Raw genomic sequence first — 17,461 nt, 5'->3', positions numbered from 1 at the left:
AGAGAATGTGTGGCCCCAGGCGTCCTTGCAGGCTGAAAGGACTCAGGGAATCCAGAAGCCAAGAGCCCTTTGAAATCCCACAAACAAATGAATCAGATAAAGGCCGCAGGAATGAATAAGCCGGGCTGAAAGATCCGTCTGTGAGCACTGGATTCTTAGAACCAAGACTAACGTTGCCTTGGAGATCATGGTTACAAAACAGAATATAAATACCAGAAACGTCGACATTTTAAAATTAACTGATAGAACTATCAGAAATTGGTAGATTGGGGCAGGGAGAAGGGAAGCGTAAATGTACTATTTTCCTCATCTTTGCAGCAGAGTCCAAAGATGTCGTCTAAAATGAAAATGTGATTAGGAGTTGTTATGTTTTTAATTTTAAAAAAATTTTTAATGTTTATTTTTGAGAGAGAGAGAGAGAGAGACAGAGCGTGAGCAGGGGAGGGGCAGAGAGAGAGAGAGGGAGACACAGAATCCGAAACAGGCTCCAGGCTCTGAGCTGTCAGCACAGAGCCCAACATGGGGCTTGAACCCACAAACCGCAAGATCATGACCTGAGCCAAAGTCAGATGCTTAGACGACTGAGCCACCCAGGTGCCTCAGGAGTTGTGTTGTAATCTCTAGACTCTTTTACAAATTAATGTTTCTCATGATGAAAAACATTTATCTGAAGTTCAGTATTTTGTTCCTTCTCGGTCTGACATTTTCCTCTTTTGTTATCTGCAAGTAAAACTTAAATTATACTTTTTATTATAAACAACATGTATTATGGTCCATTTTTGTGACTTTTTCTTGCAAGTCTATCTCTCAGTCTTTCTAGCTGTCTATACCGCAAGAGATACACGTGGTGTTCATCCAACGTTAGTGCTTATTTCTGGGTGGTTGGGATAGTGATTACTTTGTTGCATCAAGTATTTCAACACTTTGCTTAATTTTGTGTTATTGCTGCTACTGCTGAGTGGGGAAAGGGTTAACGCTAGGCCGGGAGATAAGGGGGCGGGGGTGCAGCAGGCTGCAGGGGCAAGAGGGAAGCTGAAGAAGTGGTGGGGGGTTGGGGAAAAAAAGGATAAACGTATTCCAGACCCGCCTGAGCCAGGTGCATGCCTCGAGTCTCACAAACTTTCCGATAAGGTCCCAATAGAAAGTCAGGGACAGAAATCCTCAGCGGCTCCCCAGTTGGGGCCCCTGTCACTCTTGAGAGCTTCATACTTTCCCTCAATAAACTCATTTTGCTCACTCTCTGCTGTCGGGGAGATCCGTTCTTCAACAAGGACAAGCGTCTCTCCCACCTCCTGCAAGGGAAGTGGGTAGGGGACATTCTAAAAAAGAAGCAGAGGGGCACTTGGGGGGGGGGGGGAGGCGCGCAGTCAAGCATCTGACTCCGATTTCGGCTCAGGTCACGATCTCACCACCCGGAGATGGAGCCCGAAGTGAGGCCTGCTTGGGATCCTTCCTCTCTCTCTCTCTTTCTCTCTCCCTCCCTCCCTCCCTCTCTCGAAATAAATACATAAACTTAAAAAAAAGAAGCAGAAAAGATGAGCTGAGCAGTTGTTTCTAAGGAGAGGTTGAGGGTTCTGTGCTGACAGCCGGGAGCCTGGCACCTGCTTCGGATTCTGTGTCTCCCTCTCCCTCTGCCCCTCCCCTGCTCACGCTCTGTCTCTGTCTCTGTCTCTCAAAAATAAATCAACATTTAAAAATTTTTTTAATTAAAAAAAAGAAGAAGTTGAAGCAGGACAAGCAGGAAGGAGACTGCCCATGCAGGGTGGGGGACAGAGGGCCTCAACTGATGGGAAGAGCATTAGAGAGGGAAAGAAGTGGGACATATGAGACTGAGTTTTGAGGCAGAACACTAGAACTCACGGATGAATTGGATGTGGGGAGGGAGGGGAAGGAGGAGCGTGGGGAGACATCGACTGGACTCTGAGACCGAGCGGCTGGTGGGGGGAGGATTTGGAGGGAAAACCAGGAGGCCGGTTTGGGACTGGCGTGTGACCGTCCACGTGGACACTCATCACCTCAGCAGGGACTGCACCCTTTCTGTGCGAGGCACGGAGGACACCCCAGGAGACATGACCGGCAAGGTGCCCTCCCTCCTGGAGCTCACCTTGCGGGGGTGAGAGGCCACGAACAATGAGTGAAGCACACAGTCCTCCAGAAGTTAAAGTGCAATGTGGACAAATAAAGCCGGAAGGAGGAAGCGCCTGCACAGAGGTCCAGTTTTAAGGACAGTGGCCACGGAAGGCTCCACAGGAACAGCCACATCAAGCAAAGGCCTCAAGTAGAAGAGACGGGTCTCAGGGGAGAATGTGGGGAAGAGTGAGGGGAACGGGGAGCCACTGGCAGAGGAAGGACGCGATCTGATATACATTTGGAAAGAATCGCGCTGGACACCTGGGTGGCTCAGACTTCAGCTCAGGTCAGGATCTCGCATAGGCTCCAGCCCCGCATGGGGCTCTGTGCTGACAGCTCAGAGCCTGGAGCCTGTTCGCATTCTGTGTCTCCCTCTGTCTCCTCTGCCTCTCTCTCTCTCTCTCTCTCTCTCTCTCTCTCTCTCTCTCAAAAATAAGCATAAAAAAAAGAGGAAAGCATCACTCTGGCTGCTGTATGAGTATATGAGTATGTAAGACAGTCGTCGCCCCCGTCTGTGGGGAGTGTTTCAAGATCCCCGTGGCAAGGCCGGAACCCGAAACTGCTGGTAGCACCAACACTACACGCTGTTTGTTCCTACATGTGCACAACCCATGATAAAGTCTAAGTCACAGATCAGGTTCGTGAGAGATGAACGGAGTGACCTGAGGAGGTGGATGGCGTGTGGACTCGGGACCCGCCGTGAGGCTGCCCTGACCTCTGACCTCACACCTTCTGAGCACTGGTTGCTGGCAGGTAACTGACAGCGGGGAGAGCAAAGCCACAGAGAAGAACTGCTGTATTCGTCCCTCTACAGGCACAGGGGGTGGGGACCCTGGGGGCTCAGTAGGTTAAGTGTCCAACTTTGGCTCAAGTCATGACCTCACAGGTCGCGGGTTCCAGCCCCGCGTGGGGCTCGCTGCTTCAGATCTTCTGCCTCTCTCTCTGCACCTCCCCCGCTCATGCGCGCTCGTTCTCTCTCTCTCTGTCTCTCTCTCTGAAAAATAAATAAATAAATAAATAAATAAATAAATAAACACTTTTTTGAAAAATGAAATAAAGGGACAGGGGAGAGGCTGGGAAATAATTAGAAAACTATTTCAAAAATCCGAGTGAGGGACGGAGGATCTACGACGGATGTGGCTGCAGTGGAGGGGGAGAGACGTGAATGGTGCTGGATGCATTTTTGAAGGTAGAACTAGCAGGATACCAAGACGGACTAGATGCGGGATGTGACGTGTAGAAGAGAACCCAGGACACTCCGCACTTCTGTCCCGAGAAGTGGGAGGGGCAGGGCAGGGCGCAGGGAGGCCCGCAGGCGTGCGCGCTCGGACATCTGAAGCTTGAGCTGCCCTTCAGACAGGACCCGTTCTCTTCTCGCTCCGGCTCTAACCCTTGACAAGCTCATGGGCACCCAGCACCTTACAGGACTCACTAGCCCTCTGTGTTTAGGCTTCTTTATACACCGGATGGTTTCCTGCTTGCTTGCTGGTGCTGTCTCTCCAGGGAGACTACAGGCTCCACCTGGGCAGAGACAGAGGAGGGCCTGGCGTGCAGGGAGCACCCAGTAAGTCCGCGTTGACCTCGCGAATGAGTCTCCACTGTCACCACCCTCGTCCCGGGGACAAGTGTAGTTGGGAGCAACAGCGTGGAATCAGAATGCCTGGGTGCCACCACTTACTGCTCTAGGGTCTCTGGCAAGCCGTGCAGTTCCTCTGAGCCTCGGTTTCCTCATCTACAAAATAGAGAAAGCAGAAGCACTCGCTGCATTGGGGTGTGGGATTAGGGAGTTGATACGTGCAAAATACTCGGAGAGCACCTGGTATAGAATAAGTAGTTGGTAAAAATTAGCTATCATTTGTCAAAAATTACCGCCTCACTGGTGTCCCTGCATCCACCCTGCCCTTCTCTCTTAATCTCTTCCATATTGCAGACTGAGATTATTGAAAATGCAGCTCTGATCACATCACATGCTCAAGTGCACAGACACGCATACTCACATCACTGAAAAAACCATTCGGTGGCTACCGATCGTTAACATGCTCCCTAAGTCCTGTGCACATCTCCAGCCTCGCCTTGCATCTCTGTCCATTTTGCACACTTTCCCTCAGAAACTCAGGCTCATCATGCTCCTTCCTGCCACAGGGCCTTTGCATGTGACAGCCCCTCTGGGAAACCCGTCTCCCCTCAGTTCTGCCCTCTGTCTGTCCTGCTCATCTGGCACATCTCAGCTCAAGCATGGCTTCCACGGGGTGCTCCCCACTCCCAGGCTGTCATGTTTCTTTGTTAAAAATTACCACAAGTGTGACCCTCCCGAAGTTACCCACACTTGTAATTATCCATTTGTTTTGTGTGATCATGTGGTTATTTGCTGTCCTCCCCTCTAAACTGAAAGCCTGTAAAATCAGGAAACACCTCTGTTCCTACCGTCTCTGTTGCATGTCTACAATGTCCGCCTCATACAAGATACTGTATTCTGAATGAATGACTGAATGAATGAATGAATGGGTCTGCAGCAGAAGCGACCACAGCCAACATACAGGGGCACTCTTGGCCCTTCATAATTACTGGGGCCAAGACGCCGACAAGAGTGTCTGCCCTTTGGGTGGTCCCCACAGAAGTTAGTAAAAGATGGGGTCTCTGGTGACCAGCGGTGTGAGTATGCGTGTGTGTGCACCTGTGCACGTGATCAGAGCTGCATTTTGGACAATCTCAGTCTGCAGTACGGAAGAGGTTAAGAGAGAAGGGCAGGGTGGATGCAGTCACAAGTCTGCCAGTAACCAGAAGCGTGTCCTGCCTAAGTCGTGTCCCTTAGTTGAGCCTTCATGTCTTCACCTGTAAAACGTGGATCCAGATTCCCATATCACAGGGTTGTCAGGAGGACCCAATGAGCCTCGGATAAGAAAGTGTTTTTTAAAACTCTTAACATTGGGGCGCCTGGGTGCCTCAGTCGGTTAAACATCTGACCCTTGATTTCAGCTCAGGTCACCATCTCATGGTTTGTGGGATTGAGCCCTGATTCTTCCTGTCTCTCTGCCCCCCCAACTCTCAAAATAAGTAAAATTAAAAAAATAAAATAAAATAAAACTTTTAACATTAAACAAGATGAAAAATTGTTTCATTTTTCAAAGGAACTTTACCAGGAATATGAATGAAAAGAAAAACCAAATGCACAAGGAGGTACAAAAGTTGACATCGGTCAGCTCCTCGCCCTAATGTGACAAGATAATCCAGGATCTCACCTACAGGTGGATTTGAGGGGCACAATTTATTGGGCACCCACCACCTCAGTGTCAAGTGGTTTAGACGCAAGACCCGGCCACTGGGAGACCCCAGACAGAGGGACCCATCTCAGCCCAACTCTGGGACTCCCAAAGAAACCTGCTTCTGTCCCCACACTCCCTGGGGCTGAGGGGGCCTCCAGCTGGGCTGTCTGGCCCTGCAGAGGCTGCTCCTGCCCTCTGGGGCCTCTCTGGCCCCCACCGAACCTCAGCACCCACCGCAGAGTCAGGACTCGGGCTCAGACCCCTAGACCTGGGGTCACACACGTGGTGCTTGTTTTCCACCATGTGTCCTAAAGTCTCAGGGAGTGGTCTCCAGAAACTGGTCAGGGGCAGTGAAGGGACCATAGCCCCTTCTCTCAAAGAAGCAAGAGTGGGTCCTGAGGAACAGGGCTGGGATTGGCCCCCAGCCCCCAGCTCTCTCTGGCGTCTGACCTGGAGGTGACACTTGCATTCCTCCCTCTGGAAGGAAGGATGGAAATGTCGAGTGGGTGGGAGGGGATGGGCACAGGTAGAAAGCGAGGCGGGAAGGGCCATTGTATTCTAAGCTGCCTTGGGACTTTCATGACACCCCACACCTGGGACTTCCACCAACCTCATTCCTGCTCTACCCAGAGTCTCTTTGCCCCCTTTCCCCCCACAGGGTCTGCCCCTCTCTTGCCTCCATCCCAGCTCGCTCGGGTCTCCTCCCGAGCACCCCACACCCGACCTTAAGTGCCGTGGCCGCTCCCTGAAGCAGCGGTCTGTGGTCACAGGCTTCTTTTCTGTGCTCCCTGAGGGAACTTGGAAAACAGCTGTGTGCTGTCTTGTGTGTATTTTAGGCGGACAGCTGAGATGTTTTGTCATCAGTTTCAATCATTACAGAGGGTATATTTTCTGAAAAGTTTTAGATGTTGTGACATTTTAAAATAAAACCGCTAAGACTGTTAAATGTGTGTTCAATGAAATCTAAACAGCATACTGGTTCGATACCCTCCATTGGCTCTCTATACACACATAGTAGAACCAGACAGAAGATCGGTAAGGAGACACACACACTTGGACAGCGCCATCTACCACTGGGCCCACCAGACTCACACAGAACACCCCACACACAGCAGCAGGACAAACATTGTTCTCAAGCACACGTAGAACGTTCTTCAGGGCAGATCACACATGTCAGGCCACAAAACAATTAAGGAGATCGGAATCATACCAAATGTCTTTTCCAATGACAAAGGAGTAAAACGAGAAATCAATAGCAGTAGGAAAACCAGACAATTCACAAATGTATAGAAATTGAATGACCAATGATCCAAAGAAGAAATCACAAAGGGACTTAGAAAATACCTCAAGACGAATAAAAATGAAAACACAGAGAGGGGCGCCTGGGTGGCTCAGTCAGTTGAGAGTCCAACTTTGGCTCAGGTCATGGTCTCACAGTTTGTGAGTTCAAGCCCCGCGTCGGGCTCCGTGCTGACAGCGCAGAGCCTGGAGCCTGTTTCAGATTCTGTGTCTCCCTCTCTCTCTGCCCCTCCCCCGCTCACGCTCTGTCTCTCTCTGTCTCTCAAAAATAAATAAATGTAAAAAAAGAAATTTTTTTTAAAGATCAACAAAATTGGCAAATCCTTATCTATATTAACTAAGAGAAAAAAGAAGGCTCAAATTGCTAAAATCAGAAATGAGACAGGAGACATGACAACTAATGCCAAACAGAACATAAGGGATCGTAAGATACTACCATGAACAGTTACACACCAACGAATTGGACAACCCAGAAGAAATGGATAAATTCCTAGAAACACCTACCTAGAAACCTACCAAGACTGAATCATGAAGAAATAGAAAATCTAAACAGACCTATAACTTGTAAGGAATTGGTAATCAAAAACCTCCCAACGAAGAAAGACCCGGGACCAGATAGCTTCACTGGAGAATTCTACCAAACATTTATTTTTATTTTTTTTTATTTATTTTTTAACGTTTACTCATTTTTGAGCGACATAGAAAGACAGAGCATGAGCATGGAAGGACCAGAGAGAGGGAGACACAGAATCTGAAACAAGCTCCAGGCTCTGAGCTGTCAGCACAGAGCCCGACACGGGGCTCGAACTCACGGACCGTGAGATCATGACCTGAGCCGAAGTTGGACGCTTAACCAAGTGAGACAACCAGGTGCCCCTCTACCAAACATTTAAAGAAAATTAATGCCGGGGCACCTGGGTGGCTCAGTCGGTTAAGCGGCCAACTTCGGCTCAGGTCATGATCTCTCGGCCCGTGAGTTCAAGCCCCACGTCGGGCTCTGTGCTGACAGCTCAGAGCCTGGAGCTTGTTTCAGATTCTGTGTCTCCCTCTCCCTGACCCTCCCCTGTTCACGCTCTGTCTCTCATTGTCTCAAAAATAAATAAAACATTAAAAAAAAATAAAGAAAATTAATGCCAATCCTTTCCAAACTCCTCCAAAAAATTGAAGAGGAAAAAACACTTCCAAACTCATTTTATAAGGCTAGAATTACCCTGATACCAAACTAAGACAAAGACACTACAAGAAAAGTACATATCGATATCCCTGATGAATATTAACACAAAAATCCTCAACAAAATACTAGCAAATTAAATTCAACAGCACATTAAAAGACTCGTACACCATGACCAATTGGGATTTATCCCTGGGACTCAAGGATAGTTCAACATACAAAAATCAATGAATATAATACACCACATTAACAGAATGAAAGAAACACATGATCATCACAATCACAGAAAAAAAAAATTGGACAAAATTCAACACTTTTTCATGATAAATACTCAATAAACTAGGAAAAGAAGGAACGTACCTCAACATAGTAAAGGCCATACATGAAAACACACAGCTAACATCACACTCAACAGTGAAAAAACTGAGAGCTTTTCCTCTAAGATCAGGAACAGTTCAAGGACACATCCCTCACCACTTTGTTTCAACAAAGCACCGGAAGTCCTGGCTACAGCAATTAGGCAATGAAAGGAAATAAAAGACATCCAAATGGGAAAGGAAGAAGTAGAGTTACCTCTGTTTCCAGACATGATCTTATATGTGCAAAACCCTAAAGACACTGTTAGAACTAACACATTCAACAAAGTTGCAGGGACAGAATCAACACTCAAAAATCAGTTGTGTTTCTATACATCAGCAGTGAAAAGTCCAGAAAAGGAAATTAAGAAAATAATCTCATTTACAGCATCATCAAAAAGAATAATAAACTTGGAAATTAACCAAGCAGGCAAAAGACTTGTACACTGAAAACTACAAAACAGTACTGAAACACAGAAGAGACAAATAAGTGAAAAGAAGCCCTGTGCTCATGGATTGGAAGACTTAATGTCATTAAAATATCTACCTCACCCAAAGTGATCTACAGATTCAATACAATCCCTATCGAAATCCTAAAGGTGTGGGGTTTTTTGCACAAATAGAAAAAAACTATCCTAAAATTTATATGGAATCTCAAAAGACCCAGGTAGCATAAAAAATCTTGAGAAAGAAGAACAAGGCTGGAGGCCTCACACACCCTGATTTCAAAATACGTTACAAAGCTACAGTAATCAAAATAATGTGGAACTGGCATAAAGACAGACATACAGACCAATGGAGCAGAATGAAGAGCCCAGAAATAAAGCCTCGCTTATTTGGTTGAATGATTTTCAACAAGGGCGCCAAGAGTACACAAGGGGGAAGGGCAGTGTCTTTATCAAACGGTGCTGGGAAAACTGGACATCCACACACAAAAAGAATGAAGTGGGACCCAGACCTCACACCATGCACAAAAATTAATTCAAAATGGATTCAAAACCTAAACATAAGACCTGAAACCATAAAACCCCTAGAAGAGAACACAAGGGGAAATTCTCATGATATTGTAAGGGGCAATGACTTCTTGGATATGACACCAAAAGCAGGTAACAAAAGCAAAAATAGACAAATGGGATTGCATCAAACGTTAAAACTCCTGCAGGGCAGAGGAAACCACAGGGTGAAAAGGTAGCCTACGAGAGGTGAGAAATATTTGTAAACCATACATTGGACAAGGGTTAGTAGCAAGAATACACAAGGGGGCGCCCGGCTGGCTCAGTCGGTAGAGTGTGCCACGACACTTGATCTTGGGGTTGTGAGTTCAAGCCCCACGCTGGGTGCAGAAATTACTTAATTTTTTTTTTTTTTTAGACAATAAAATAAGAAAATAAAATATTTTTTAAAAAGAATGCACAGGGGCGCTTGGGTGGCTCAGTCGGTTAAGCGTCCGACTTCAGCTCAGGTCACGATCTCACGGTCCGTGAGTTCGAGCCCCGCGTCGGGCTCTGGGCTGACGGCTCGGAGCCTGGAGCCTGCTTCTGATTCTGTGTCTCCCTCTCTCTCTGCCCCTCCCCTGTTCATGCTCTGTCTCTCTCTGTCTCAAAAATAAATAAACGTTAAGAAAAATTAAAAAAAAAAAAAAAAGAACTGCTACAGCTCAATATTAACAACAACAAAACACAAATGACCCAGTTTAAAATCAAAACCCTTAGGCACTGTTTATGGGAATGTAAAATGATGCAGCCACTACAGAAAACAGGCTCCTCAAAAATGTAAAAATGGAGCTACCTGCAGTCCGCTTCTAGGTACACACCCAAAAGAATCGGAAATAGAATCTTGAAGAGCTGTTAGTGCTCCCAAGATGTAGAAGCAAACCAAATGTCCATCACCAGAGGAATGATGAAGAAAATGTAGCAGATTAGAACAGAACATCGTCCAGCCGTTAAAAAGGAGATGCTGTCTTGCACAACGACAGAGATAAACCATGAGGACATTACAATAAGTGACACAAGCTGATCATACAAGGGCAAATATGGCACGATTCCACGTAGCCGAGGCACCTGAAGTACCCAAACGCAGAGAAACAGAAAGCGGAAGGGTGGTTGCCAGGGGCTGAGGGGTTTGTTGTTGGGGGGGTAGCGAGTTCCAGTCCTGCGAGATGAACGAGGTCTCGAGACACGCTGTGCAACAACGTGCAGGTGGCAACACCGTGAGGTACACCCGGTTGTTGAGGGTAAAATTACACCACGTGATTTCACCACAATAAAGTGTGTATTAAAAGGCACCCCAAAGAAGTGTGAGCAAGTTGTCCCCTGTTTAGTCTGGGCGGCACAGCGACCCTCAGGAGGGGACTCTGGGCGGCACAGCGACCCTCAGGACAGGGGACGCCTTCCGCTTTTAACTGGGGGGGGGGGGGGGGGTCACTGCGAAGGGAGGTGAGGACACAGACTGCTCACCACCTTGACCACAGGCCTGTCCTGAAGCGGATTACCTTACAAACCTGAGGATCTATAAATGCAGTTCAATGAAACTGCCTGTGCCTCTTTTGAAAATAAATCTGAAACTGTGGAGTGCCCCGTCCGAGGCTGGAATGGAGCCCACAGACGGGGCTCCTGCTTGCCTCTGGCCTTCCCGGGGGACAGCTGCCGTGTCTCCACAGCAGGGGCTCCCTCAGGGCAAGAACAGGGAGAAGCCAGCACTGTCCCCTCCAGCAGCAACAGGCCGCCGCTTCCCTTCGCCCTCGCAGTCCAGCTCGGGCCTCACCCAGCCCTCTTTCCTCCACGCCTGCTTCCCCATCCCGCAGACTTCGGGTGTTAGGTAACCTGCTGACGGCGGCTCAGGACCCCGGCACTGCTCACGACGCCAGGCCGAAGGCTCACGGCCTCTCTCTCGTGGAAATGCAAAGAGGCCTAACGGGACCCACTGTGTGCCTGGATGTGGAGTCTGAGTCTGGGTCGTGGGGGTGAGGGCCCAGAGACGGTGACGCATGCATGGCCTCTGGCCCCTCACGGAGGGAGAGGGAGGCTGCTGCTGGCCCAGGGCTGCCGGCCGCGGCTGGGGGGGGGGGGGGCGGAAATCCAGGCACTGGGGTTTCTTTCTTTCTCTCTGCCCTTGGGGTCTCTTGAGGTGAGATTCCCCCTTACCTCAGGGTCCCAGGGCAAAGACCACCAAGGAATGAGGAGGTTCCGCGGAATGGGAAGGTTTCAATGAGTGTCACAAAGGGACTGGGTGAGGGGGTACAAACTCCAAATCCAGCCTTTATTGCCACCGCATCAGTGGTGAGCAGGAGCGGGGGTGGGGGCAGCCCTGCTCGACTGTTCCCTGACCCACAGTCCCTGGAAATCTTCTGTCCCCAGCACACAGGCTGAGAGAAAGAGGAGAGGCCTCTGCTCCTGCTTCCGGGGGGCAGGGAGACCCCAAGCAGAGGTCAGGAGACACCCAGCATCAGGCAGAGCATCAGACGCTGGAGGGGTTGGTGGACTGAGCAGGAAACTCGCGGGGACCCCAAGCAGCCCTGAAGCCTCACAGAGGGGCCCCCGGGGCCTGCTGGCTCCAGGGACTAAGACCCTTTGGGAGGCACCCCCAGACCACGACACTCTGGAGGGGCCCATTCCCCTGTTCAGCAGGAGGCGCGCAGGGAGGAGCGAGGACGGGGGCCTGGGTGGGTGGAGGAGGCTGCGGGGAGCCCGGGGAAGAGCACCAGGGGCTGGGCGTGGAGGGGCGGTGGGAGGGGTCCTCTAGCTGCCGCTCTGCTGCTCCTGCTGGCGGATAAGGTTGGCGATGGGGCCCGTGATGCCGCCTATCAAGGTCCAGTACTCGTCAAAGCTGATGCGCCCATCGTGGTTGGCGTCCAGGTTCTGGATGAGCTTGTCAGCAGCCTTCCGGTTACCTGTATCCTGGAGAGGAAGTGGGCGGGGGGGCGGGGGGGTGGTCAGAGGTGCGGAGGGCGGCAGCCACACACAGTCCCAGGACCTCCCTGGTCAGGCCTGGGCACCCCAAGAGGACCGGGGCCTGGGCGGTGGTGAGACACTGGTTCAGGGGGTCACTCTGAAAAGACAGAGGCCGCAGTGGGGAAGGACACCACACGAGGATCGAGACTGGGGGGCTGGTGGGTAGGCAGGGCCCTTAGGCGAGGGGACCTCACCGTCAGCATATGGTTAAGCTCTTTCTGAAGCATCTTCCGGAAGCTGCTTTTGCTGATCTTGTTCTTGACCAGACTGTGTTTAGACACGTATTTGTAGAAGTTTTCCACCAGGACCACGACGGCCTTCTCCAGCTCTGTGTAGCAGTCTGCCATCTCACTGCCTCACTCCTCGCGGGGCCTGGGCGACGAGAAGAGGGCGGGTGAGGAGACCCCACAGGCCAAATTCGGGGCCCCCTGCCCTCCTCCTCCTCCTGGGCCCCTGGGCTGGCGGGTCCTCAGGGAAAAGGCGGCACCGGGGTAAGCCTGGAGTCAGAACGGTGTGCTGGAGTCAGAACGGAGTCAGAACGGCTGCTCTGATACAGGTGCTCACCAGCCCAACCGCCCAGGCAGGTTCTCCAGGCCCTGCCCCAGCCCCAGGCACTGGGCCTGTCAGAGCCCCAGTGAGAGCAGGAGGCTCCCATGGGAAGGGGGCAGAAGAGGGGCCCACCCCTCTGCTGTCTCCACAGCTGACCCACCCAGGGCCCCTGCCCAGGGAGCGCGCACAGCTAGAAACTGCTCGGGTGAGCCAAAGGGGCTGGGAGGCCGACAGCTATATCCCCCAGCCCCAGCATTGCCTGAGACCCCCGCCCCAGGCCACAAAGCAGGAACCTAGGCCGTCCCGAGTCCCTCCGGCCAGGCACCAGGGCAGGTTCTGCAGGAGCCCAGGCCATGGTTGTCCCTCTTTGGGAAAGGACAATGCACTCCCCCATGGAGCCAGACTTTCTGCAGGCCCCCGCCACACCCTGCTAGCCTGCCCTCCCTCATACCCACCTGGAAACACACAGCAGGACTCGAGGACCCCCCCACCCCATTACCTAAAGAGGAGCCAAGCCTGCTTTTGCCCCAGCTGGAGACACAGCTGCAGCCAGCCAAAGGCCACACGCGTCACCCCCTCACCCAGGACAAAAGGCACTCACAGTCCAAGCGGATACAGCCTTCTGAATAACAGGATATGAGGGGAGCAGGCGGGTCTATTCTGTCAGTCGCCGCCCATGCCCAGAGCCCCCCCAAGTGAACCCCGGGCAAATGAGCCTCCCCTCCCGCCCCCAAGCCCAGGAATGAGCTACAGCCACCCTGCCCGTCCGGTCCCGGCAAGAGAAGGTGGACACAGCCTACATCCGGGCCTGAACATCCTGTGGCAAAACTCGGAAGACAGGTCGGCTTGGCCGGGCCTTGCCACAGCCCCGGCCCCTGCCCCCAGCACTCTGCTCCCCGGGTCCCACAGATGCCAGCCGACAGAAACAGGGCTCATAACTGCTGTGGGTCTGCTCTCCCCTAACCCTCTCCTTCCTTGAGGCAAGGACAGTGTTTCTTACATGCAACCATTGCGTTTACTGAACCAAAGGGCACGACTCATTGACTTGAGGACCATTTTTTAAAACCCTAGGTAAACGCAAGCTCCCAGCTTTTAATTTCTGCACCTCCCTCACCTGCACTGTCTGGTCCAACGGCTTCCTTAAGACAGATGTTCTATAACATTCTACCTCCTTCCAGCCCTGCTACCAGGTATCCAGTGACCCTGACCACCCTTCCAAGTTATTTCTTTTACGAGGCTCTTTCTGAAGGAAGGGTGTGACCCGGAGGGACTAGGCCCTAATGTAGGAAGGAAGGAGGATAGAGAGAGAGGAGCAGGCTGGGGCGTCTCCGACGGGAAACCTGCCCTTCCCTCCCTGCCTCACCTGCCTGGCCACTCTGCTCTTCACACAGAAGGATAAAGTATGAACCAGGGCTACAGGAAACCACGTTCTTTCCCCTGTGCTCTTCGTTTATTAAGTGCGTGACTGTGAGGCTCAATGTTCCTGCAAACACCCTAATACTCACAAGTGAGAAGTGAGGAAGGAAAAAAGTTCCAATCCATGAAACTGTTCTCTGCTGCCCTTGACTGGAGAATGCTCCAGACCCAGGGCCAGAACCCTGGATCCCGAAAGCTGCACCCACTTCAGCAAGGACTCAGCCAAGCCTACTCCCAACCAACTTTGGGAGTGGGAAAAGGGTTCAGAGAACCACCGCCCCCCCCCCCCCAACCCTTAACCATCCCAGACCTGTTCCCTAAGTGAGGAACCCTGCGGGGGAAATAGTCCCCGAGAGGAAAGAGAAAGAAATGGGGCTGGGGTGCTGTGCCTCTGCCCCTCCCCCTGGCCCACCCACCCTCCTCACCACGTGTCTTCTTAGAGTCTTGTCTCTCTGACCAGGGGAGCCTCCTCCGGCCCTCCTCGATCCAGGTCCCAGCCCCCACCTGGCCTCTGGCTGCCTGCCTCAACAGCCCAGGTTCTCAGTCCCCAGTAATCCACCCCCCACCTTCTTGGAGATAACCATCTGGATAAGCGCTTTTCCAAAGCTTTTTCTGAAGGAAGGATGTCAGAGGGGGCTAGTCAGGTGTCTTTAGCCTCCTCCTCCCTCCTTCCCCTGGGGGCCAGGAGACAGGCTCTGCCACCACACCCACCCACAGGCACCTGCTCCTCCCTCCAACCAGGCCAACCAGGCACCAGGCCCAACCAGGCAGGAGGGTCAAGCTGTCCCGTGAGCCTCTCCTAGGAAGGGTTGGCAGGAGGTAGGTCCTGGCCTGAGAGCTGGCGGGGTGGACATGTATATTAGAGCCTTCCCCAAAAGTGGGGGTTGGGGGACCACTTGTCCTCCAAAGGGCCCTCCCACCAGGAGCCCCCAGCCCTCCCCTAGTGTTTTCCTGGTCTCTTCCTTGGCTGACTCATCCTGGGGCAACTGAGAGGCCCCGCCCCCATCCCCGCCCACCTCAGCCCAGCTTGGGGACTTCTCCCAAAACCTCCAGGGCCCTGAGCCTTGCCCCTGGATCTTCGCCCCTGCAACCCCACCGCCCCACCCCAAGCCCCTTCAGTCTGGAGCCCTGAACACCCAGCACAGTCCCCCCAGTCCACCTTCTCTTCCCACCACACTCTCTCCGCTGGAATCCCGAACTGTTTCCAGGTGTTGTGAGACCTCCCTGAACTTCTGTGCCTCCTGGTCACCGTCCTCTCTGGAGTCTGGCCTGCCCCCAAGCCTACATTCGGCCTTCTCTGTGTCCCTTCCATCGACCTCAAACTCGTTCCCTCACTCCTCATCATTCATTTCCTGATTCATTCACTAATTCATTCATTCACTGAACTGGTTTTCTTGCTCACCCACTCCCTTGATTCACTCATTGGCCCCAATTGCCTTCAACATGCAGGGAAGGTGGCATCCGAACTGGGCCGGTAACTTGTCACTCTATTTGCAAGGCTGTTTCAAACTGAAGTCTCACCCAAGTGCCCCTGCCTCACAGGACTCACTGCCTGGAATTCACACATCCGCCCACCCGCTCCTGCTGGACAGGACAGGGTGTGCTCCTCTGGAACATTTTCCAGACAAGTGGGGTCGGACTGAGGTGTGGACACTCACACACACTGCGGGCCCTGGCCTCACCGACAGCCACCCCGCTCTTTACCAGCTGCGAGGAAGGCTGAGCCCCACTGGCCTGCGCCTCCGGAGCTCCCTCCCGAAACACCCCTGCCCTATCGGGCTGGGCACAGGCAAACGGTGCAGGTGGCCCTGCCAGGCAAAGCCAATCAAGCCACAGCCTGCCTGGGTCCTGAAGTGGAAACAAGCCTCCGGCGCCTGCCTCCTCTCACAGGGCCCTTCCCGGTTCCTCCTGGACCCCGTCACCTCCCAAGACACAGATCCCAGAGCCGGCCCGTGAGGCCCTGAGGCCCGCATCCAGGTCTGACCACCCCCAACCGCCCCCAAACACGCATTTGCCCTTTTTCTGTTAAGGGAGGGTCGGAGCAGCTGCGACAGAGCTCCTGAGCTCTCTGCCCCGTGGCCCAGGCCCTGGAGAAGAGCCCAGTCATCGGCTGGGTTGGGGAAGGGGGGGGTCTCGCCACCCCGTCCACCCCTCTCAAGGCCTCCCCACCTCCCAACCCCACCGAAGTCTCCATTCCCAAACCAGCCTGCGGGAAAGTTAAAAATTAACAGACCCTTCCTGCCCAGTCTCTAGCAGGGCCCCCTCCCCAGGCCCTCCTCACCGCCCCCTTCCCCGGGGCCCCCCACGCCTGCAGGACCTCTCTGGCAGCCCCAGACCTCCCAGGACAGGCCTGGGGTGCTCACCTGCCTCCCAGGACTGCCTCCTCTCCAGCAGGGCTCTGGGGCCCGGACTCAGGCACCGCCAAGCGGCTCCCCACTCAGCCGGCCCAGGACTCCTCCCCGCTTCGCTCCCAGAATCTGTCCCACTCTGGCCGTGCCTGGCGGAGCTGGCTCGGTGGGGAGGTAGTGACTGAGCTCCCTCTGACTTGGCCCTGGGGTTGGGCCCTTGTTAAAGGGATACACACCTTTTTTAACACCCCTCCACCCCCACCCCAGAGGGAGTGGTGGAAGCCGGCAACCCCACAACCGCACCCTGCTGGCCCTGCAGGGCCTGAGCAGAACCCAGTCAATGGAGAAAGAAAGGGGTGTCACCTGCCCTGCTCACCTGGGTCACTGAGAGCCCAGTTTCAGGGCCCCCAACAGACGATTTCAGTTGGCATTCCAGGCCACCTGGCTGACCACAGACTCCTCCTTGCTGCTAGGGTTTCAGGAGTAATGCCTGATTTCTGTGGGCCCCAGTCAGAAGGCAGCAGCAAAACCTGGCCCCCGGTCTCCGTCTCCCCGTTCAGACCACCAGGAGCAGACACCCATTCCTAGGACCTGTCATGTGCAGCAGAGGATTCTTCTGCACCCTTCCAGCCCTTCCCCAGTACACCCAAGGAAACTGGCTAGTCAACATGTGGAGGCGGCAGCTGAAAGTGGAGGGGACCCACCCGTCCACTCCGACAAGGGAGACTCCAGCTCGGGGCACTCACTCTGTGTCAAGTTCTCTGCTAAGTACTTCACGTGATGTGTCCATTATCCTCCTAACAAATCTGATTCATTTCAGAGATATTAATACCCCATTTGACAGATGAGCAAACTGATACTCTGAGAGCATGCCCAACACTCCAGAGATGGCGAGTGGCAGGGCTGGCTTCAAACCCAGGCGGGTCAGCCTGTTTCTCAGCCCCACGTTTCCCTTGCTGCCGGTCGCCCAGGGAACACC

At 52.8% G+C, this 17,461-nt stretch overlaps 2 protein-coding genes across 5 annotated transcripts in view; both read right to left on the bottom strand.

Annotated features, from left to right (window-relative positions):
• The window catches only part of S100A6 (S100 calcium binding protein A6), a 79,341-nt gene that overhangs the window by 44,925 nt on the left and 16,955 nt on the right, over positions 1-17,461 (bottom strand). The gene's annotated exons all lie outside the window — the stretch shown is intronic.
• S100A16 (S100 calcium binding protein A16) lies at positions 11,449-16,685 on the bottom strand. 4 transcript variants are annotated; one of them, XM_049635021.1, is made up of 3 exons: positions 16,498-16,685; positions 12,364-12,541; positions 11,449-12,115 (listed from the first exon to the last, which is right to left on the bottom strand). In XM_049635021.1, the coding sequence occupies exons 2-3, from the start codon at positions 12,514-12,516 to the stop codon at positions 11,957-11,959; spliced, it is 312 nt and encodes a 103-aa protein (XP_049490978.1). In that variant the 5' UTR covers positions 12,517-12,541; positions 16,498-16,685; the 3' UTR covers positions 11,449-11,956. The 4 variants fall into 4 exon arrangements, with proteins under 4 accessions (XP_049490978.1, XP_049490981.1, XP_049490979.1 ...); XM_049635024.1 differs by lacking the exon at positions 16,498-16,685 and adding an exon at positions 13,320-13,342; XM_049635022.1 differs by lacking the exon at positions 16,498-16,685 and adding an exon at positions 13,174-13,313.

The sequence above is a fragment of the Panthera uncia genome, chromosome F1 (genome assembly GCF_023721935.1).
Source record: "Panthera uncia isolate 11264 chromosome F1, Puncia_PCG_1.0, whole genome shotgun sequence".
Classification (NCBI taxonomy): domain Eukaryota; kingdom Metazoa; phylum Chordata; class Mammalia; order Carnivora; family Felidae; genus Panthera; species Panthera uncia.
This window is presented reverse-complemented; position numbering and strand designations above follow the sequence as displayed.